The 18,348-nt window shown below is 36.0% G+C and overlaps 1 protein-coding gene across 4 annotated transcripts in view; it reads right to left on the minus strand.

The window, feature by feature from the left end:
• Positions 1–317: 317 nt before the first annotated feature.
• The window catches only part of LOC116289437 (RYamide receptor-like), a 33,306-nt gene continuing 15,275 nt past the window's right edge, over positions 318–18,348 (minus strand). The window contains exons 1-4 of one of the 4 annotated variants that reach the window (XM_089031148.1): positions 10,959–11,025; positions 8,140–8,244; positions 7,960–8,026; positions 318–3,444 (exon numbers count right to left, since the gene is read on the minus strand). In XM_089031148.1, the coding sequence (XP_088887274.1) occupies positions 1,778–2,899 (1,122 nt within the window). In that variant the 5' untranslated portion in view covers positions 2,900–3,444; positions 7,960–8,026; positions 8,140–8,244; positions 10,959–11,025 and the 3' untranslated portion in view covers positions 318–1,777. Of the gene's footprint in view, positions 3,445–7,959; positions 8,027–8,139; positions 8,245–10,958; positions 11,028–13,133; positions 13,344–17,680; positions 17,803–18,348 lie in introns of those variants that run through there. The other 3 variants (XM_031696376.2, XM_031696378.2, XM_089031147.1) reach the window with 3 other exon arrangements.

Below are 18,348 nucleotides of genomic sequence, written 5' to 3' on the forward strand. Positions count from 1 at the left end.
ACAAACAACTCTACTCATATACAACACCAAACCCGGCGAGACTCAAACTCGGGTCGCATCGATGAGGCGAGCGCTCACACCGCTACACCACCCGTGCTATACACAAGACTGTCTTTGAATGAAAATTTCAAGATTAATCTCATTCCAACTGTTTTTGATCTTAAAATGATCTATAGCTATATCTATTGCTAATAGCGAAAAATAGGTGCATGTGCTAGCATTTTCAAATCGCAATAAGCTATCGCTTTAGAAACTGCATGACCCAAATAAGTGCATATTATAACCCCCTAGAGAAAGGTGAATTTCTTAGGCCATAGTTTCATTCACATATTATTGTTATATCCAAATGCTATAAGCATGCATATTTACATCAAATAATATACATTATCATTCCCATTTTGTCCAAGTGTCATTACCTAGAGAATTATTTCCTTGTTTAACAATTGCACACGAGAAGACACATATAGGTTTCTATCAATAGACGTCACTTCCGGTAATAGCTCTTTTTTGATGGCTTGTAGAAGCCTGGAGGTTGTTTTAATCTCTTGTTTTCTGGTTTGATGTCGTGAAAATAGTCAAATACAATAGTTTGAGGACTTATTTTGATATGTTTTGACTTAGCATCCGCTAGTTGCCCCCCAGTCAACCGCTTGTTTGCCCCCCAGCCAACTCCAAAAAGTCACGTGATTGATAGTAAGCAATATGGCAACTCGATTAAAGAATCTTAAGGTGTGGACACACGGTGCAACGTTGCACACAACATTGATTCGTTGCAACAAAATCACGCAACATCGCTTGTGTCAGCCTGCTAAGTTAAGAAATTTGGTCAGCGGTTATGAATTTGGTGCAAGCCGATTGGCTGGAATTTTCGAAATTTTGCACGCAATGTTGCAACCATGTTCACACGATGAAATTTGTTGCGCGCAATGTTGCAAGAGTAGAGCGCCATTCAACTTCAGATTGTTGCATGCAACAAGTTTCAGGGGTAAACACGCGCTGAATCAGTCCTGCTGCGTGCAATGTTGTACCGTCTGTGCGTACATTTAGTCTTAAACGGGAAAACAATAATAATAATAATAATAATAATAATAATATTATTATTGAAAACATTAACCAATAACAATAACCAAACATTTTTTGCTGTTTTGTTCTCAAGTGGAGTCTTTATAGCCTCCTCAGAAAGTTGGGCAAATCGGTCAGCCATTTTGGACTTTTTCTACTAATGTACATGAGCTGATAACCTATTAGTAGAGCAGCCAATCAAAGCTCGCGATTGCTCATATCCAGTGGTTGTCTATATGCAATAAGGTCTATTTTTTCATTACTATGCCAAGATACATAACGTAATGTTATGATATTCAAAACCTCTTAAAGTCAGATCACCAGAAACGTAGAATAACTATATTATAAGTGCGCATGCGCTATAGGAAACAGAGGGGTTCAATCAGTCATGAGTTGCCAATTCCCTGACTTTGATCACCCCAGAGGCAGTTTCAAGGTTCCATGTGTGATTTAAGCGTGCCCTGAATTTGATCAGCACAGAGGTTGTTTCAGAGTTTGATGTGTGAGTTAGCCATGCTCTGACTTAGATCAGCCCAGAGGTTGTTTCAGGGTTCCATCTGTGAGTTAGCCATGCCCTGACTTAGATCAGCCCAGAGGTTGTTTCAGGGTTCAATCTGTTGAGTTAGCCATGCCCTGACTTAGATCAGCCCAGAGGTTGTTTCATGTGTGAGTTAACCGTGCTCAACTTAGATCAGTTTCATTACTGGACTCGGATTTATGAGTCGTCCATTATGGTAGTAGCTTGATTACCATTTTTTAAAAGACAATTCGTGATTGTTTTCTTCTCACAGTTATCATCTTCTTCATTGGGGCTCAATTCTCGGGATATCACCTTCAGTTGATAACTGCGACGACTTGACATGGTCATGTTCGTTGACCTTAGCAACGAAGGTTGTGTGCTCAAACTAAACTTCCTTCCATAGCAACAGCTGGTAAGAGCCACCTTAAATCCACGGCGATAGTTCTCGCTAAAAATAGCATAAACAAAAGGGCTTGTGCAAGCATGCGCCCTCATAAGGAACATACAGACGAATAATAACGAGTAAGGAAATTCGATGTGTGGGTTTGTTTCCCATATGAATGTTATAACTTGAACTGGAAGCCAGCAGATGACAAACGCTATTACAACTGTGATGAGCATCTTGACGACCTTCTTGCGAGACTCGATGGCTTTTTGATACTGTCTTTTATGACGGGTGTTTAATATTTTTCGCTTCCAAAGTCTCCTGCAAATAATCGCGTACATGACGGTGATTGCCAGAAATGGAATGCAGTATACTACTGCAAAAAGTATACCACTGTAGATAAGAGACGCTCGGAGGTCGTCAAAGGCGGGAGCCCAGTCTTGTTCACATGATAGGTAGCCATCTTCCGTCTCCTTAATCTTAAAGGCATACAACACTGGTGCTGCAACTGCGGACGCGATTACCCAAATAACTGGAACTATATAATAGAATACTTGCTTTGTGAAGACTTTTCGAAGTGGGAGTACGATGGCAAAGAAGCGATCTGCAGCAATAGCTGCTAGGGTCAGGACAGACACGGTAGCCAGAAAGTATTGACCAAAATTGACAATTTTACAAAAGTACACGCCTCGACCGTAATTCTCCATCGCCCAGGTATAGAGCTCGAAAATCTCAACGAAGAACGGTGGCATGATGACTAAGATGTATAGCAAGTCTGCTACCGCCATGTTGACGATCAGGTAATTCGTGACGGTCTTCATCCTCGGGATGAGCAACACGGCGGCAATGACGAGGAGATTCCCCAATATGGCAAAGAATGTGACGAGTGCACTTGCAATTGTCTTGACGATCTTGCTTTCCATGGTTTCCATGGTGCTGAAGGCGGTTAAGTCGGAGGATTTATCGGCCGCTATAGCAGAGAATTATTCAAGGTTTAAAGTACTTCTTCAATGAGACAGTATTCTTATCTGTTTCTTAGTTTAGTCAGTGAGACCGAGTTAAAGACCTCCAACGTCAAACATCAATTATTGATAATCTTTAAGTGACCTCGAAATATTTTCTTGGCTAATCGAACGAGATAAGTATTGTGTCTTCTAAAAAGCTCTTTCTCTTGGTATGCTAAAATGGTTTAGTTTACATCAACTTAATACGAGTAGCAAAAACTTGCTCTTCAGCTATCTCTATTTTTTAAGTCGTTCTTTTTCAACCCGACGACACAGAACATACTTTCATGTCTAGTCGACTGCTATAGCTCAGTGTCTTCAAGGTCCGCGCGTAGCACAGAGTAATCGCAAGCACTTTGATTTGGATACCTTCTCATTCGAGGCAGATATTATCCTAGAAGAGCTGTTTATTTGGTTCTTTATAGACACTTAAGATCTAGAGTAACACTAGAAGTGTACCGGAACATTTCATCCTGTAATAGAACAGAAAAACGACAATTAGAACTCGGGATTCCGAATATTTTAGGTATTGTAACGTAATGGACTTAAACCTCTTATAGAACTATTAGCAACAGCCAATCATGATCATTTTAGCCAGGTTTTATTTTACTCGTATATACAAAAAAAGACTGTCAATGCGACAACACTAATTGTTTTTAAGTAAGTAGAGTTTAGTTAGTACGTAAAAGGTGAAGAAAATAACTCATTTTGTCTCGATAAGCACGAGAGTCGAGTTTTATAATCTTATGGTTAACAAAACAACTTCAGTTGAAGAGGTTAGGGATATGTGGGCTTGAACTGCAAAAAAAGAAAAGAAAAAAAACAAGAAGACGCTTCCCAAGTTCAACAGAAGAGTGTCAACGACTTCATGGTCACGCATAGGATTCTGGGGCTGAAATCGCCTGCTTATTGCGTCGGCTCCACACTCCTTTGCACCTACGAGCCCTAACCAATTTTCCTTTTAACTTTGGGAAAATGAAAATATACCCCTTTACCCTTGGGGTAATGCTCTCCCATTTCAGCCCACGTGTCATTTCCTAGATTATCATTTTTTATTTAACAGTTGCGCATGAGAAGACACATGAATATGGATACATCTCAAACAAAGAATTTTATTGTCAAGAGAATGACGCGTGTGGTCTGTAATGGGAAAACTATTATACATCCAAGGTAAATATGTCTATAGACCCCTTGCAGCACGTCGGGAATGCTGCTCAATAGACCGTTTTCTCAAGGTTGCGTGCGCATCCAACTTGACGGGCAAAATTGAAAAACACAAATTCAGTAAAATCCGAGAAGCCAGTTTTATATTTAAAGAGAAGAATAATCAATTTTATGAATTCTTATAGAAAAAAAATTCATAGAAATGTATGATAATTTTCATGATAAAGTTCATGTTCTGGTATCGTGGCCCGTCAAGTTCCTTAATTTTGAATGCGCGCGCCACCTTGAGAGAACGATCTATTTGGAGGACCTAACAATAGGCCTAGGGTTTCAATTTTAAAGGAGAATGAAATTCTTTTGTCAGTTCTGTTCTCCAAATTGAGCTCCTTTAGGTCAAAGTGCTTCAGCTCTCTCTAAGACTAAGGAGCTAAGATTTAAACTCTCAAATCATTCTACTCTGGTGCCAAATAGTATGATACTGGATTGGATCAAGCCGTGACAAATTTACAGACGTTTGTAGGTAGACGCTATACCCTCAGACACACAAACGTCTGTAAATGTGTCACTTGTCAACTAAGGTTTTCTTGACCGATATAACTTCTAACATAATGAATCTTTGTAGGTTTACTAAAGTGAAGGTGCTCCTTCCAGTGCTCGTATTGGTTTTTCAATTTGACTCATTTCAATTTTCGGCTGCCATTTTGGCAAAGGGTCTATTAAAATCGTGTCAAATTTTTATCAAACAACAATTATTTTCGTAAGTCAATACATTTTCTGTAAAAGCAAACCTCTTGATGTTTTGTACGCGTAAAATTAAAATTAACGTACAATTAATTAATGATAATCAGTATTTTGTAGATAAAAGCAGGTACAGTATATATATTCAATCGAAGAACGCTTCAATTTGGAACAGTATTTTGATTGGTAAATTGGTTACGTTACCCGCACCCCCTCCCCCTCCCCCGTGAAGCAAAGCATTATGGACTTTGTGAAAGAAGTGGCAGCCATTTTGAATGGCGTTTACTTAGGAAAAAAAGTATAAGCCAGTTTAATGTTTCTTATGCTATTACTTTTGGGCAAACGTATAACTGCAATCCCACCGCCGTCCACAAGCAATCGAGACGTGCGTCATACTAATCCAGCATCCGAAAGTTATAAAATAACTCCTTTCTTTCTCAAATCTAGAACCTTCCTTGTTTCGAAGTAACCAAGCAACGGGAAGTGTTCCCCGAAAAACCTCAAAAAAACAAATCAGGGACTTGAATGATACTATCTCTACAACCTTCATCTAATCGGTGTGCCCTCTCGATATTGATAATAAAGTAAAGGACGTCGATGCAAGATGCCCTAGGGCACTCGAACGTTCTAGAAGTTTGTTTCTTGGTAACTTTGTACGTCGATAACAACCCAATTGAGCAGAGACATAATCAATGAACAGTTTTATTCTTGTTTTACATCTATAAAAGACAAACTAAAAATGACATACAAAATGTCCGTAATGAACCCTTCTTAAAATTGTAATGAATGCGAGGCTATCATGAAAATACGAAAGAAATGTCACAAATTCCATCGAGAAAAAAAGCGCATCCAAGATACTTTTAAGGTTCCATATTTCGTAATAGGCCCCTTGCACTGAGTCCCGAGAGGAATTGTTCTGGGGGACAAAACAATGCGCCGTCTTTTCTTATGCAGAAAAAAGCCCTTGTTTTGCCCCAGAAGAATTCCTCTCAGGTCTCAGTGCAAGGGGTCTATAGCGACAGTTAATAGAACTTTCCCGAATTTGATTGAATGACCACGAAACGATGGAATGAAGTCGAGACTGGACTTGATTCTTTTATTCATCAAGTTCAACCTCTACTTGAAACCATTGTTTCGTGACCAGTCAAGTGAATTCGGGAAAGGTATATTACAGCCATGTCTTCAGTTATCAGTATTTTTCACCGAGGATTTCGCTCCTCAAGGCAAGAGTTGACCGAACTTGGAAAATTTCGCTGTGATAAACAATGCATCGCGCTCCTAGATTCCAAATCATCTGTTTGCTGTTGACTCGATTCGACTTGTGAACACTTTGACAGTTTGAAGTGGAAACGATACATTTTTTATATCAGTTAAGCATTTATTAAGTATTTATGCGTAAAAACATTCTAGAAGTTTCTTGGAGAAATTAAGGTCCTCAAATGAACCTTTTAGACTTTGAAGCAGGCTCTCCATCGCATGCACTCGATATTTACCAGTGTGTGTTTTGAGTTCAAAGTTCAATATTGAATAGAATATTACAACAATATAGAAGAGGTATAGTATGAAGAAATTGCAAGTGAATGATATCCGGGTTTTTGGTTTTACAAGCGCTTAGCTGTTTTTGTCAGGTTATTAAGAGTTTTTTAAGAGTCCTTTGGGGGGGGGGCCGGGTTTTTGGTTTTACAAGCGCTTAGCTGTTTTTGTCAGGTTATTAAGAGTTTTTTAAGAGTCCTTTGGGGGGGGGGGGGGGGGGGGCAACACACAGACACTTTCAATCTTTCAAATAAGGTTTGGCTGTTTGAGACCGATCGAAGCCTTACGGCCAGAGAAAACTCTAAACACAGAAATAAAGTCTCCGTCACTCTCGTTTCGGTTCGAGATAGCACTAATTTCCAGACGTGTACATGAAAACAAAACGAAAATAAAAACAAAAAACAAAACAAAACAAAACAAAACAACAAACAAACAAAACAAAACAAAACAAAAAACCAGTTGAGTTCAAGACCTTAGTGAAAAATAATCAAGAAGCTAAGATTATAATTCTGCGCCATAAAAATAATAATTCTATAGAACAGTCTGAATGGGTCATCTTCATAGTTAGTCTGACTTTAATCTTCACTTGACTCTGAAGAAGACTTCGGCTCAGGTTGTCGAATAGTCAGTCACATCAAACAGTCCTTCTCAGGACTACATCCACCCGGATAATCATAATACTTCCATTAATAAAAAATAATAAGATGAGACACAAAATAGCTTACTTGGTAAATAGGTTGATGATAGTATGTTAGAGGTACGTAGATAAATAAGCCTGAAGCGAGATGACGTTTTACCCCCGACTATATACCATAATGGCTTTTTAAATTCTTTCATATTAAGATTTATGATTCCTTAGAGAATACAGGAACAATGGTCATAATTAAAGAACAAAAGCAATGTGAAAAAGATTATGGCCTAGAGGGGGGTAAAACGTCTTCTCGCTTCAGGCTTATTAAGAACATGAATAGCTTCATTATATATCATATAGAGAGAGCAGAATAGTTTGAATCTTGAGACACAAGATGTACTCTTTTTTGACCTGGATATATCAGATGAATCGCACACCTGTCAACCTCGTTAGTTGGTATCTACTTTAAATTTTATATATATATATTATCAAGCCGTTTTTTTTAAAGAAGGAAATAATACTCAAAACCATTGTGGCCAAAGTAATAAGGTATACACCTATTTAAATAAACGTCATGTTGTCATCGCAAAGGCAAAAGGCATTAGGCGATAAGCGATAGGACATAGGAGATAGGTCATTCCAAGATCCAAGAATAGCTGGAATGACTTGTGTTTCTGCTTCTTATTTTCGTCAAGAAAATGGGCCTTAGTGCCTTTGTCGATGACGTTTTTTGTTTGTTTGTTTGTTTGTTTTTTGAAAAAGGTGTTACCAACGAGTAAATATCAGTCAATACCGAAATATTATGATACATATAATATATAAATTGATACCGAAATTAAAAACAGTATAGAAAATTACACCAGTTTTCCTTGAAGATATTCAATACCTATTTGTATAAATTTCTGCTACACTAAAAACTTACCTCAAATGTATGGACAACAATTTTCTTACTTCAAAGAAGATGCTTGAACCGTGTCTACCCGCATTCACTATGGAAGAAAAAAAAAAACATCTGTCTGATAACGGTAGTTGCTCTTCAGCGCACAATGATTTGAAGAGAATATTCATGTACTTTATATACTATAGACAACAATTTTTGTACTTCAAAGAAGATGCTTGAACCGTGTCGTCGACCCGCATTCACTTTGGAAAGAAAAAAATAACATCTGCATCTGATAACGGTAGTTGCTCTTCAGCGCACAATGATCTAAAAAGAATATTCATGTACTTTATATACTAAGTTGATTAAGATGCACGACCCTATAAGCGTAAGCTTTAATTACTTATCGTGTGGAAATAAAGTTTATGTACTATGTATGTATGTATGTAAATAACTAGTTTTAAAATCCAACTAGCGGTGTATCATCAATGCTGCGTTCTGATTGGATAATCTACTAGCAGACTATAGGTAACAGCCTGTAGAAAAAAGTGCCGGCTTTGAGAGTCAAAAAATAGAATTTAACTTTAATTCAAGACTTGAATTATTTGCACCTAAATATCTGACGACTAGTTGGATTTGACTAAAACAATTAGTCCTCTCGTCCTATGGCCTATGAGTCAATAGCCCATTCGGCCTTCAGCCTCATGATCATAGGCTATTTACTCATAGCCTATTAGTTCTTGAGAAATAATTGCTATAAAATAGCTCATCTATAATTTCGAAAGGTTGAAGAGCAAGGAACTAGAAAACCTATTGGAATAAACTTGAGTACTTTTCAAACCCTTGGGGGTAGAATTTTATTTCACGTTTTAAAAAAAGAAAGATTGAGTGTTGACATTGATTGCAGGGCCGTAAGTAGGGGGGAGCACAGGGTGCACGTGTTCCCCCCCCCCCCCATAAAAGCTTCAAGTTCACTCATCCATCTCCTTTTTTTTTTCCTTTTTGGTTCTGCTTTCTTTCGGTTACCTTTGTTTTTGTTGTTGTTGTTTTTGTTGTTTTTGTTTTCTTTTTTTTTTTTTTTTTGGTTCTGCTTTCTTAAAAGAAACGATCAATGGTCCGATTTTATTCGATGTGCACCCTCCCTGTAAAAGTTCTGGTTACGGTCCTGGCCGATAGTTTCGTCGACTACAAACAGCAATAAATATCTCTATGGGCCCTTTTTTTTCAAAAGAGAAGTTTATCTATAATTAGTTATTTCAAAAGCAAAGAAATCATGAGAATCTAAACACGAATAATCGGGGAGTTTTCACTTAGACCTTTATCGTAACCGCAACATAAGCCAGTACTACTTGCGTGTACACGCCGAACTTTTTCTGCTGTCGTTATCCTAAATTACAATTTTTCAAACTAGGCCTGGTTTTTTATTTTTGTGTGGATTTGACTTGAAAGAAAAAAATAGGCCAGATACCAGAAGTTCATTTTTCTGCAGACACTCAAACGTATGGTTTCTGATAAGTAGACAAGCTGAATGGATCTAAATACTTTATCTCTGAATAACTCCATACTTCTATATTCATTTGTGTAGTTTTAGTAACATAACATAATAAGAAATTGCTTTGAAAATGAACGGAAAAAAAGCTGACAAAATTGATTATTTAGCACCTCGCTTGTTGTCTGGGTCGTTGATGGCTGATGAAACATAACGAAAGACTTCTAATCAGGGAAATAAATTAAAATGAATTGAACTTAATTGAACTAAATTTCATGTAGGATAAGTGCACTCGCCTCTATTCTCTGGTGTAATTTAGTCCTGAACTCGACATTGACATGTGAGTCGAGTGTTGAGTTAGCCATATTTCTTTAACTCCCATTAACTTGTTTGCTTTTATAGTGTATTTATTGTGAATTTTCTAGAGTTTTTGAATTGCTCTATCTTCAAAACGAGAAAATATCTTGCAAAAACTCACATATTTGCTCACACCTTGCACTATTAAAGTTTTCCCTCCTTGTAGTGCTTTCAGATAATTACATGAATCTTATTCAGGACAAAGCCATTTTGAAGTTGACTACGACTATCTACTGAAGTCCAAAAAATATGATTCATCTAAAACGCCCTTCAGATAAAACCAAACAGAAAACATATTTTCAATTCACATCCAATTATTGATATCGTGGGAAAATCCGGACTGTTTTGTGCCTTAGGACAATGGTAAACTGAAAATAATTTCCTAATTTTTTCGATAAATGATTTTTCAATCAATCAAATACGAAAATTTTACCTTCGTTAAACGATAAATGGGGAGATATCATGTATTATTCACTTGTATATTTAGATGTTCAAAATCGTTAATATTCAATGTGGGAAGTATTTAATATTTTAACCAATCTCGACAATTTAAATCATTTGCAAAACTCACCATGTTAACTTCAGCGGTCTCTTTATTTTCTCAAGCTTTTTTCTCGCTAAATAAGGGGTGTTTGGCTCTATCGACCCTTCCTTCAAATGAATGCAATTCAGCGTTCGGCCGTCTTGGCGTCGTTTTTTGTATTGACGTATCAGCGTCTTTGTAAGTTATCTCTTCCTTGATCTTATTCTTGTCTTCTTTTTAATTTGGTTTAAGGAAATTAAACGAACAATAAAGAGATAAAATTCTTAACGAGTTTTGGTTAGATCAGTAGTTAAAAAACCGGACGAAGAGCAAAACACAATGAATCGAAGCTCAACAACAAAAACAAAACAAAAAAAATTCGCGTGAATTTGAATCTTTCCGCTCACCGTTTACAACTCAACTACAATGCCTTTTGAAATCACACGATACTTTTGAATAATAATAAAGAGATAAAATTCTTAATGAGCTTTAGTACTAGATAGTTAAAAAACCGGACGAAGAACAAAACACATAATAAATCGAAGCTTAAAAAAAAAAAAAAAAAAAAAAAACGCGTGAATTTGAATCATTTCCACTTTTTGGAACTCAACTACAATGCCTTATAAAATCACACGATACTTTGGAAAGAAACAGAATTATTGACTACCTTACCGCTTATCCGAGATATCTATAAGATATCAAAGTCTCTATGAGATCCTGTTTTTCTTTTCTTCTTCTTTTTTTTTTTTTTTTTTTTTTTTTTCTTCTTCTTCTTTTTGTTAAGAGCAAATTTTGTGTTGACTCTGGGACAGCTTCTCAATTCAACTGGATATCCTTCAATTCATTTTTAAAGACTTATACTTGAATGATAGAATTATGCTTTAAGAAACACTTCAAAAACTCTTCAAGCAATCAATCCTTCGAACACTTTTGCCAGTTTCCTTGAGTGAAAATTACCTCTTAATCGAAGTATATCGGTGGAAAATAATCTCAAGATTCAAGAGTTTTTTTCAATCAAGTCCGGATGTTTTATAAGATTTTTTTTCTGCTCGACGTTTTTTTCTAATATCCTGTTATTTGCACGCTGCGCTCCTCGCACGCCGGAGACTGCTCGCCTTGTTTATTTTGAAAGAAAAACAATCTTCATTGTGTAGTTATGTTTTTAATTACCAAAAACATTTACTACAATTGAACAAAAAAAAATTTCTTTGTTGCCCTATAAAACCAAGCGTTTTTATACATTATTTATCAATCTGTGTTTGTATATGACTTCCAGGTACAAAAGCTAAGTTGGAAATTTTGTTATAAAATAAACGGAAGCAAGTTTCCAAAGCTCGAATGTTCCAATTGTCACCTTAGAGAAAAAAGTGCTTTCTCGTGAAAGGTTCGTCGCATGTTTCATCCTGGTTTACGACTACGTCTAACGAAGTGATGTTAAACAAGGTAGAGAAATAGGAATTATGGTTCCAAAGGTCAATAAACAGAAAATCTTCCGCAATCTCATCTGATAATGAACATGCACTGTTCAACATTTTTTCTACTTGTTCATCACTATAGAGATTTCACATCTTAACATCACGGTGATGGCAGCCAGAAGGCCCAACAATAGTCTTTTTCCCCTGGGAAACTGAATTCTTTCTCATGTAAAACAGATTAGACCAGATTCAATTGTTCCTACCTCTTTATTGTTTTCATCCCACGTCAGAAAAAGGTGACGCAGGTACGAGCAACATATAACAAGTGTTTTTCACACTAATTATCAATGATTTAACACCTTGGCATATATATACTATATATAGACCATACTACGTCATCGAAGAATTGTTGGTTGACACATATGACGTCATGGGTCAGTTCTATGGGTGACGGTGACGACAGAGCAGAAAAACGACAAGGCTGCTACTTTCGCAATTTTTTTTCTTTATCTCTCATTCATGCTAAAAAAACGTTTATTGTTTCATTCGTGTCTCTTGTGCTTTAAACTTTTCACAAAATTCTGCTAACCTCGAGCAATTATTCTACTTCGACTGAGGTATTAGTGAAAATGTTAGTTTTTGTGCTGATCAAAATATCATCTCTCTCAACGTTCAGGGCGTTATATCTCAAATACGCATTCCTTAAATTTACAAAAATTTTGATATTTTGTTAATCAGCCCAAAAGAGCCTGTTTATGAAATATAAAGCTTATTAACGCATAAACGTCGAAAGTAGAACCCGTTTTTCTTTCCTGTTGACGGTGACAGATATTTTTTATCACTCGTATATATCACGTATCCAGCCGTTTGCCGTTGACAGTCGAGATAAATATGCTTCGCAAACGTGCTATAATAGAAACCGCATTGGTGAACAAAGTCCTACTATACTACTACTATACTATACAATAAATAATACATATAAAAATTAAATTAAATTAAATTTCTTCTCATCATGTAAGGTGCAAGAGTATAGTGCTTGGGCTTTCTTTGATTTTGCCTAAATCTTTAGGGTTTGGAAACGGAATTTATTAATCTTTACTTGAGATTATTGTCTTATTTAAGTTTACGAGTAAGAGTGGCGAGCATAAGCATTGCTAGAGCGTACGTGCGTATGTGTGCGCGATGGAGAGAAGGAAGAGAGAAGGAAGAAAGAAGGATACGAAATGAAAATGGGAGATGAAATGAGAGTTGACTGAAATGCAGAGCACTTGAATTTTATACTAGTTTTATAAAACTCACAGAAATTAAATATGTAAACTTAATGGTTTGTGACTGGTTTAAAATAGAAGACGACCAAACAAAAATAGGAAAGGAAAAACGGGGGGAGGGGGAGGGGAGAAAACATGAACGAGAAGCTAATCCAAAAACTCACTCTTTCAGTTGCTGTGAAGTGGTCCAACTTGCAAACTCAATCTAACGATGTTTTTGGCTTTAAGACGTAACCAACCCTCTTTTAATAACATCTCAATCGATCCTGCATGCGTTAACATTAGAGCAGTTTTCGTATGACTGTGAAAAATTCACGGCACGAACACGGTCGTGACACGGCAAGGAATACGCCAGACCAATTATATTGCACGAGAATTTATTCTCCATCCAATCAAATACCCGGAACACGGCATAAACACGGCGCGGACAAGGACACGCCAAGGTCACGGCAATGCCAGACCAATCATATTGCGCGAGAAAAAAATCAGCCAATTAAAGATCTAAACTAACTCACGGTTAAGGCACTATACACTTACGACACTGCGCTTTTCACAGTCATACGAAAACTGCTCTAACTACTGTCGAATTACAAAACCGTTTATCATCAAACAAAGTGCTAAGAATCCCTTAATTGAAAAACATGTAGGTTGCACGATAAAACAATTTGTAGGATAATGCAAGATAAACTTGTTTATGAGGAGTAATTAAAACATGCATATGAACATGTTCAGTCTAGATAGTACGATTCTGTCACGTATATTATTAGGTAGAAAAGACACCAATGAGAAGGGCTTTCTAAATATGCCCTTAAGTACTCTGTAAAAAAACTTTAAGAAAACAGTGTCTCCTTTTTCAGCTAAAAATATAAAAGGCGATCTAAATTTAGACTTTTCTTTCATTAGTGTTCTAAATTTGTTTGATTCATCTACTTGAGAAGCCTAATGCAAAAACCGATTATTTCGCAATCACACTTTTTGCTATTTTTTGTCAAAAATAAATCTATTAAAAGCATATGCCGAGGAGTGAAGAAACAGCGAGGAGAGAAAATGTGTTCAAATCTCCGTTTACTTCCAAATCTCTTATTCAATATTGTCTATGTTATTTGTATTTAATAATATGCTTTTTAATTAACAATTATTCGCCGAAGGCGAAGTGAATTCACTGAGGCTGAGGCAAATAATTGTTTTAGTATAAATACACAGGTGATTCTTTCAAAAAAAAAAAAAAAAAAAAAAGAGAAAAAGAAGATAAAAGACATTTTTTCCGGTAACAGCAACAAAGCTGCTGGCCGCCATTTTGGATTATCGCTGGAGGTGATTATCGTGTGATAGTGTGAGTTTCTCGACCAATCAGCGCGCGAGATTTTCCATAATAACCCGTGTATTTTTAATAAAGCATATTAACATCACGAAGGCTCAATCCTCTTAAGTCCGACAATTTTTTAGCTGTTAAAAAAAAAACCATGAAGCACAAAGTTAGTTTTTGGAATAATAATAATAATAATTGTTCATAATAACAAATATAAACAAAAATGACGGAAATGGCCTTAAAAAGAAATGATCGGCTAGAGATTGAGAAGTAAGAAATGGGTGTTTCATATCTCTCGCTGCCGCCTTAAATGATCGAGAATTGATTGATTGATTTTGTTACAATGAATTAACATAAATTACCAAAAAAGGTAAATCAGACCCAGGCCTGCTGGGTAGTTTTTTACTTTCGAGTTTTGTTTTACACGTGCAAAATCATCCGTAGTATTATTCGTTTATTTTTTCGTATCATAAATTTATGTAGGACTTTTAACCGTCAGGTATGTAACTAGTGCATTATTTTCCTTATATTCATATTAGTTTGTAATATTTTGTTTGTTTTTGTTTAGAAACCTCACTCGACTCACTCGATTCATTCGATCAAATTACCCAACTTACCTTACTGTGAACTTATTCTTCTTATTGTACTTCGACTGATTCAAGTTAAATACAGAAATAGTTTCAACAACCCAGTGAGCGTTTCAACGTTTTTTAGTGCCTACAGATTTGATACCGAATTTGCAAAGCTGAATGAGTATGTTGTTTATACAATGCTCAAGGGAATGGTCATGTGGTTTCAGAAATAGGACAACACTGAGCCAAGCTGAATAGGTCTATCGGCTTATAAGACTGCTATCAGGGAAATAAGCTTTTTGTTTAGAGTCAGATAATAGATAAGTTCATCAAAGAAAATATCTTCGCTAATGCAAAAAAAAAACTGATGTTTTGATCAATTCTGGCGGGCAAAACTTAATTTTTTAGACGTTTATCAATTCCAAGATCTCTTCAAAAAATAAGCTTGATAAGAATTCATAAAAGGTAGTAGGTAGTTTAGTAGACAGATGGAATGAGAAAACAAGGGCGTTTGACTTTGATAGAATAAAAAATAATGAGAAAAGAAAAATATATGAAATTTGTCTACGAATAAGAAAATGAATTTGGAAAACTGAAAAGAAGAAAGAAAGAAAGAAAGAAAGAAAGAAAGACATCCAATACAATTTTCATAATTTTCAATGTTCATAATCTTGGTTTTGTCTCCTAGTATAAAGGAAGAAGAAGAGCAATTGAGTTAATCCTACGATGGAGATTTGATCCGATACTACTAGCTCGTTCAGTATTAATACTAAATGCAACTGCTTCAATTGAGTTGGATAAGACCTTCCTTTGAACTTTATCACTAAATCACTCGACATTCAGGCTTCCCATTTGTTTTTTAAACTGTCAGCTTCCTTTCAAGTAAAATAGATCAAATTTAAGCCCATTATTTTAGAATGAAGTGCAAATTATATTTTCGTGAATAAGTCTATCTAATTAGTACAAAATATCACCAATGAAGCAATGGAAAACAAAAGAAATAGATGTCATGATTAGTGCTATTTATTTTTTGTGCTATTTCGCGAACATATAGCTTGCACTCTAAAATATTTGCCCGTACGTTGGCCAATGTTTTGAAATTTTATAACAAATATCCGAGTATTAGTTTTCTAAACAGGATACAAATGGTGGATTAGTTTAAGGTTTTGCAAACGTACTGATCGTTCAATATCGGTTTGTTTTGTTATGTCCTGTTCAGCTGTCCTCGATTTAACAAAATCGAAGTCAGTTTTCTATGGGTCTGTACTGTAATCGAACATGAAATGACGTCAAAAATGATCCAAACTCACAAGTGGAACCACGAGCACAGCGTAGACCATAACAAAGTCGAAAAAATTGAACAAAAGGACAAGTAAATAGTTTGAAAAAGCCGTTTCATCCGCTCGCTCAGTGCGCGTGACGGATGTGGTAAGCACAAGCAGGTCTAGCCTCTAATCGACAATAGTTCTAAGCGAATCAGCTCGTAAGAAATTTTCAAGTTATGGTAAAAAAGACTATTTTAGTTGAAGAGAAAGACTGAAAGCATCTTATAGATTCAAAAATAGTAATCTGCTTTCGTATTCATGTGTCGAATCATACATGATAAGTGCTGTTATTAAACGCGTATATGTCTGGTAAACTAAGTAGTACCGCCAATACTATATCGAGTATGTATGTCTGCCTATCAAAAACATTTGGGTGTCTTAACCAAAGCTTTTGCACGCAATGAGAAAACTATTTGAAATCAAAGTTTTGGCAAACCTATACTAAAAATACGAAAATCCCTTCAATACTTTTTGAATATTTCTAATAATTGTCTATCTACGTTTTATCTTAAGCAAATAATTTCTTGTTTTGAATGTGGACTTTGGGTGGTTTCAATTGCATGCGCGAAGTTAGGCTGCGTTTATAATGTATGGCAGAGGGGGGCAGGTGAAATTGAGGGAGGGATCGGGAAAATTTTGGTAGGGAAAAGGGGGGATGGGCAAATTTTTATCAGAAAAATAGGGGGATGCACAATTTTTGGAAGAAGCTACAAGCATTGCTTAGGGGGGATCGTATTTTTTTGCATGACTTTAAGGGGGGTGTTAAGAATTATTCTGGACATTTCAGATTTTCACCTCCCCCCCCTCCCCCTCTTCCATACATTATGAACTCAGCTTTAGGCGCGGTAATAAAATTTGAAAATAAAGTTGTTTATTGAAGGAAATCCCTGTTTTGTTTTTATCTATTTAGTGCAGGGCAGGGTTCTTGATTTGATGAACAAACAAGTATCACTGAGTAAAAGTGGCAAAACGCACGAGAATTCTAATCTAAATATATAGACTCTGTGCGCAGCTTGAGACATCGTTTTAGGTTCGTTGTCATTAGTTTAATTGCTGAACATTTTGTTATGTTATCGTTGCGCAAATTTGCTATTACCATGGCCAGTTTGGTTCAGTTAAAACAAATAACTATTATTTACTATTTTGTTAATACAAATAAAATGAAATACACACTAATGAACAGGCAGGAAGTACACTGAAAAAAAAACCGCTTAATAGCGAATGTAACTCATGGCTTTTTCGATGAATTCGTCTTTCTTTTTCAATCAGTTCTCCTGTTCTCTCTCTGTCTTTGGCTTATTTTGAGAAAGGCTTTTAAAAGAGTAGCATTGTCGCTTCATGTTCTAAATTTTAGAATGCTTCAGGGAATGCTTTGGAGTAAAATTCAATGATGATGCACATGATTGCATTAATAAAAAAGCCATGATTTTGCAGAATAACTATAGTCTATTCTAAGTCCGAATCCTTAGTTTAGCATGTAATGAATAAATAAATATCTATTTTACCTTGTATATCGTTTAAATTTCAGTTGTTCTTCACTGAAGCTCGTAGCAGCGTCAGACCTTCCTGCTTCGGTTATGTCTTTTTGTCTTGAAGCCACGCACACTTATATGGATTGCCAGCAGCTCTAAGACGAAAGAGACGAAGGAATGTGAATATTAATATTAGATTCAGTTGAGGCGTATTTAAATGTTATTATGACAGAATGCATCCACGCGTTATAGTAATGGCATTGACAGGTCACGTGATCAATTACCGCCATACTGAACAGCAAAGGTGCCAGCTTCCGTCGGTTACAGATAAAGGGTATCGAAAGAGTCTTAGAAAAGACTTTAATACTTATGAATTGAGTGGAGAAAGATTTTAAAAATCCATTAAGAAGAAACTAAGAAGTTAAAAAAATTGAATGAAATGGCTTATAGTCAGTTAGCCTACATAAGGCTTATTACACGAACGAGCAAATACCCTATTAAAAATTTGGCCTAATGATGTCTCAGACATTAATTCAGTGCCATAATGGCGCTCCAGACAGCATGGCTATTTCTTCGAGCATTGATGGTGTAGATGTTTAATCAATTGCTAAAAAATCTTATTAAACCAAAACAAGAGACAATATTCAAAAATATTTGTGTAGAAAAAAAAAAAAATCAAAAATGAAAGTGTACTGATCTGA

This window comes from Actinia tenebrosa, unplaced genomic scaffold (assembly GCF_029948245.1).
Source record: "Actinia tenebrosa isolate PJP-AT-01 unplaced genomic scaffold, QUT_ActTen_1.0 PGA_scaffold16__25_contigs__length_10494907, whole genome shotgun sequence".
Lineage (NCBI taxonomy): Eukaryota > Metazoa > Cnidaria > Anthozoa > Actiniaria > Actiniidae > Actinia > Actinia tenebrosa.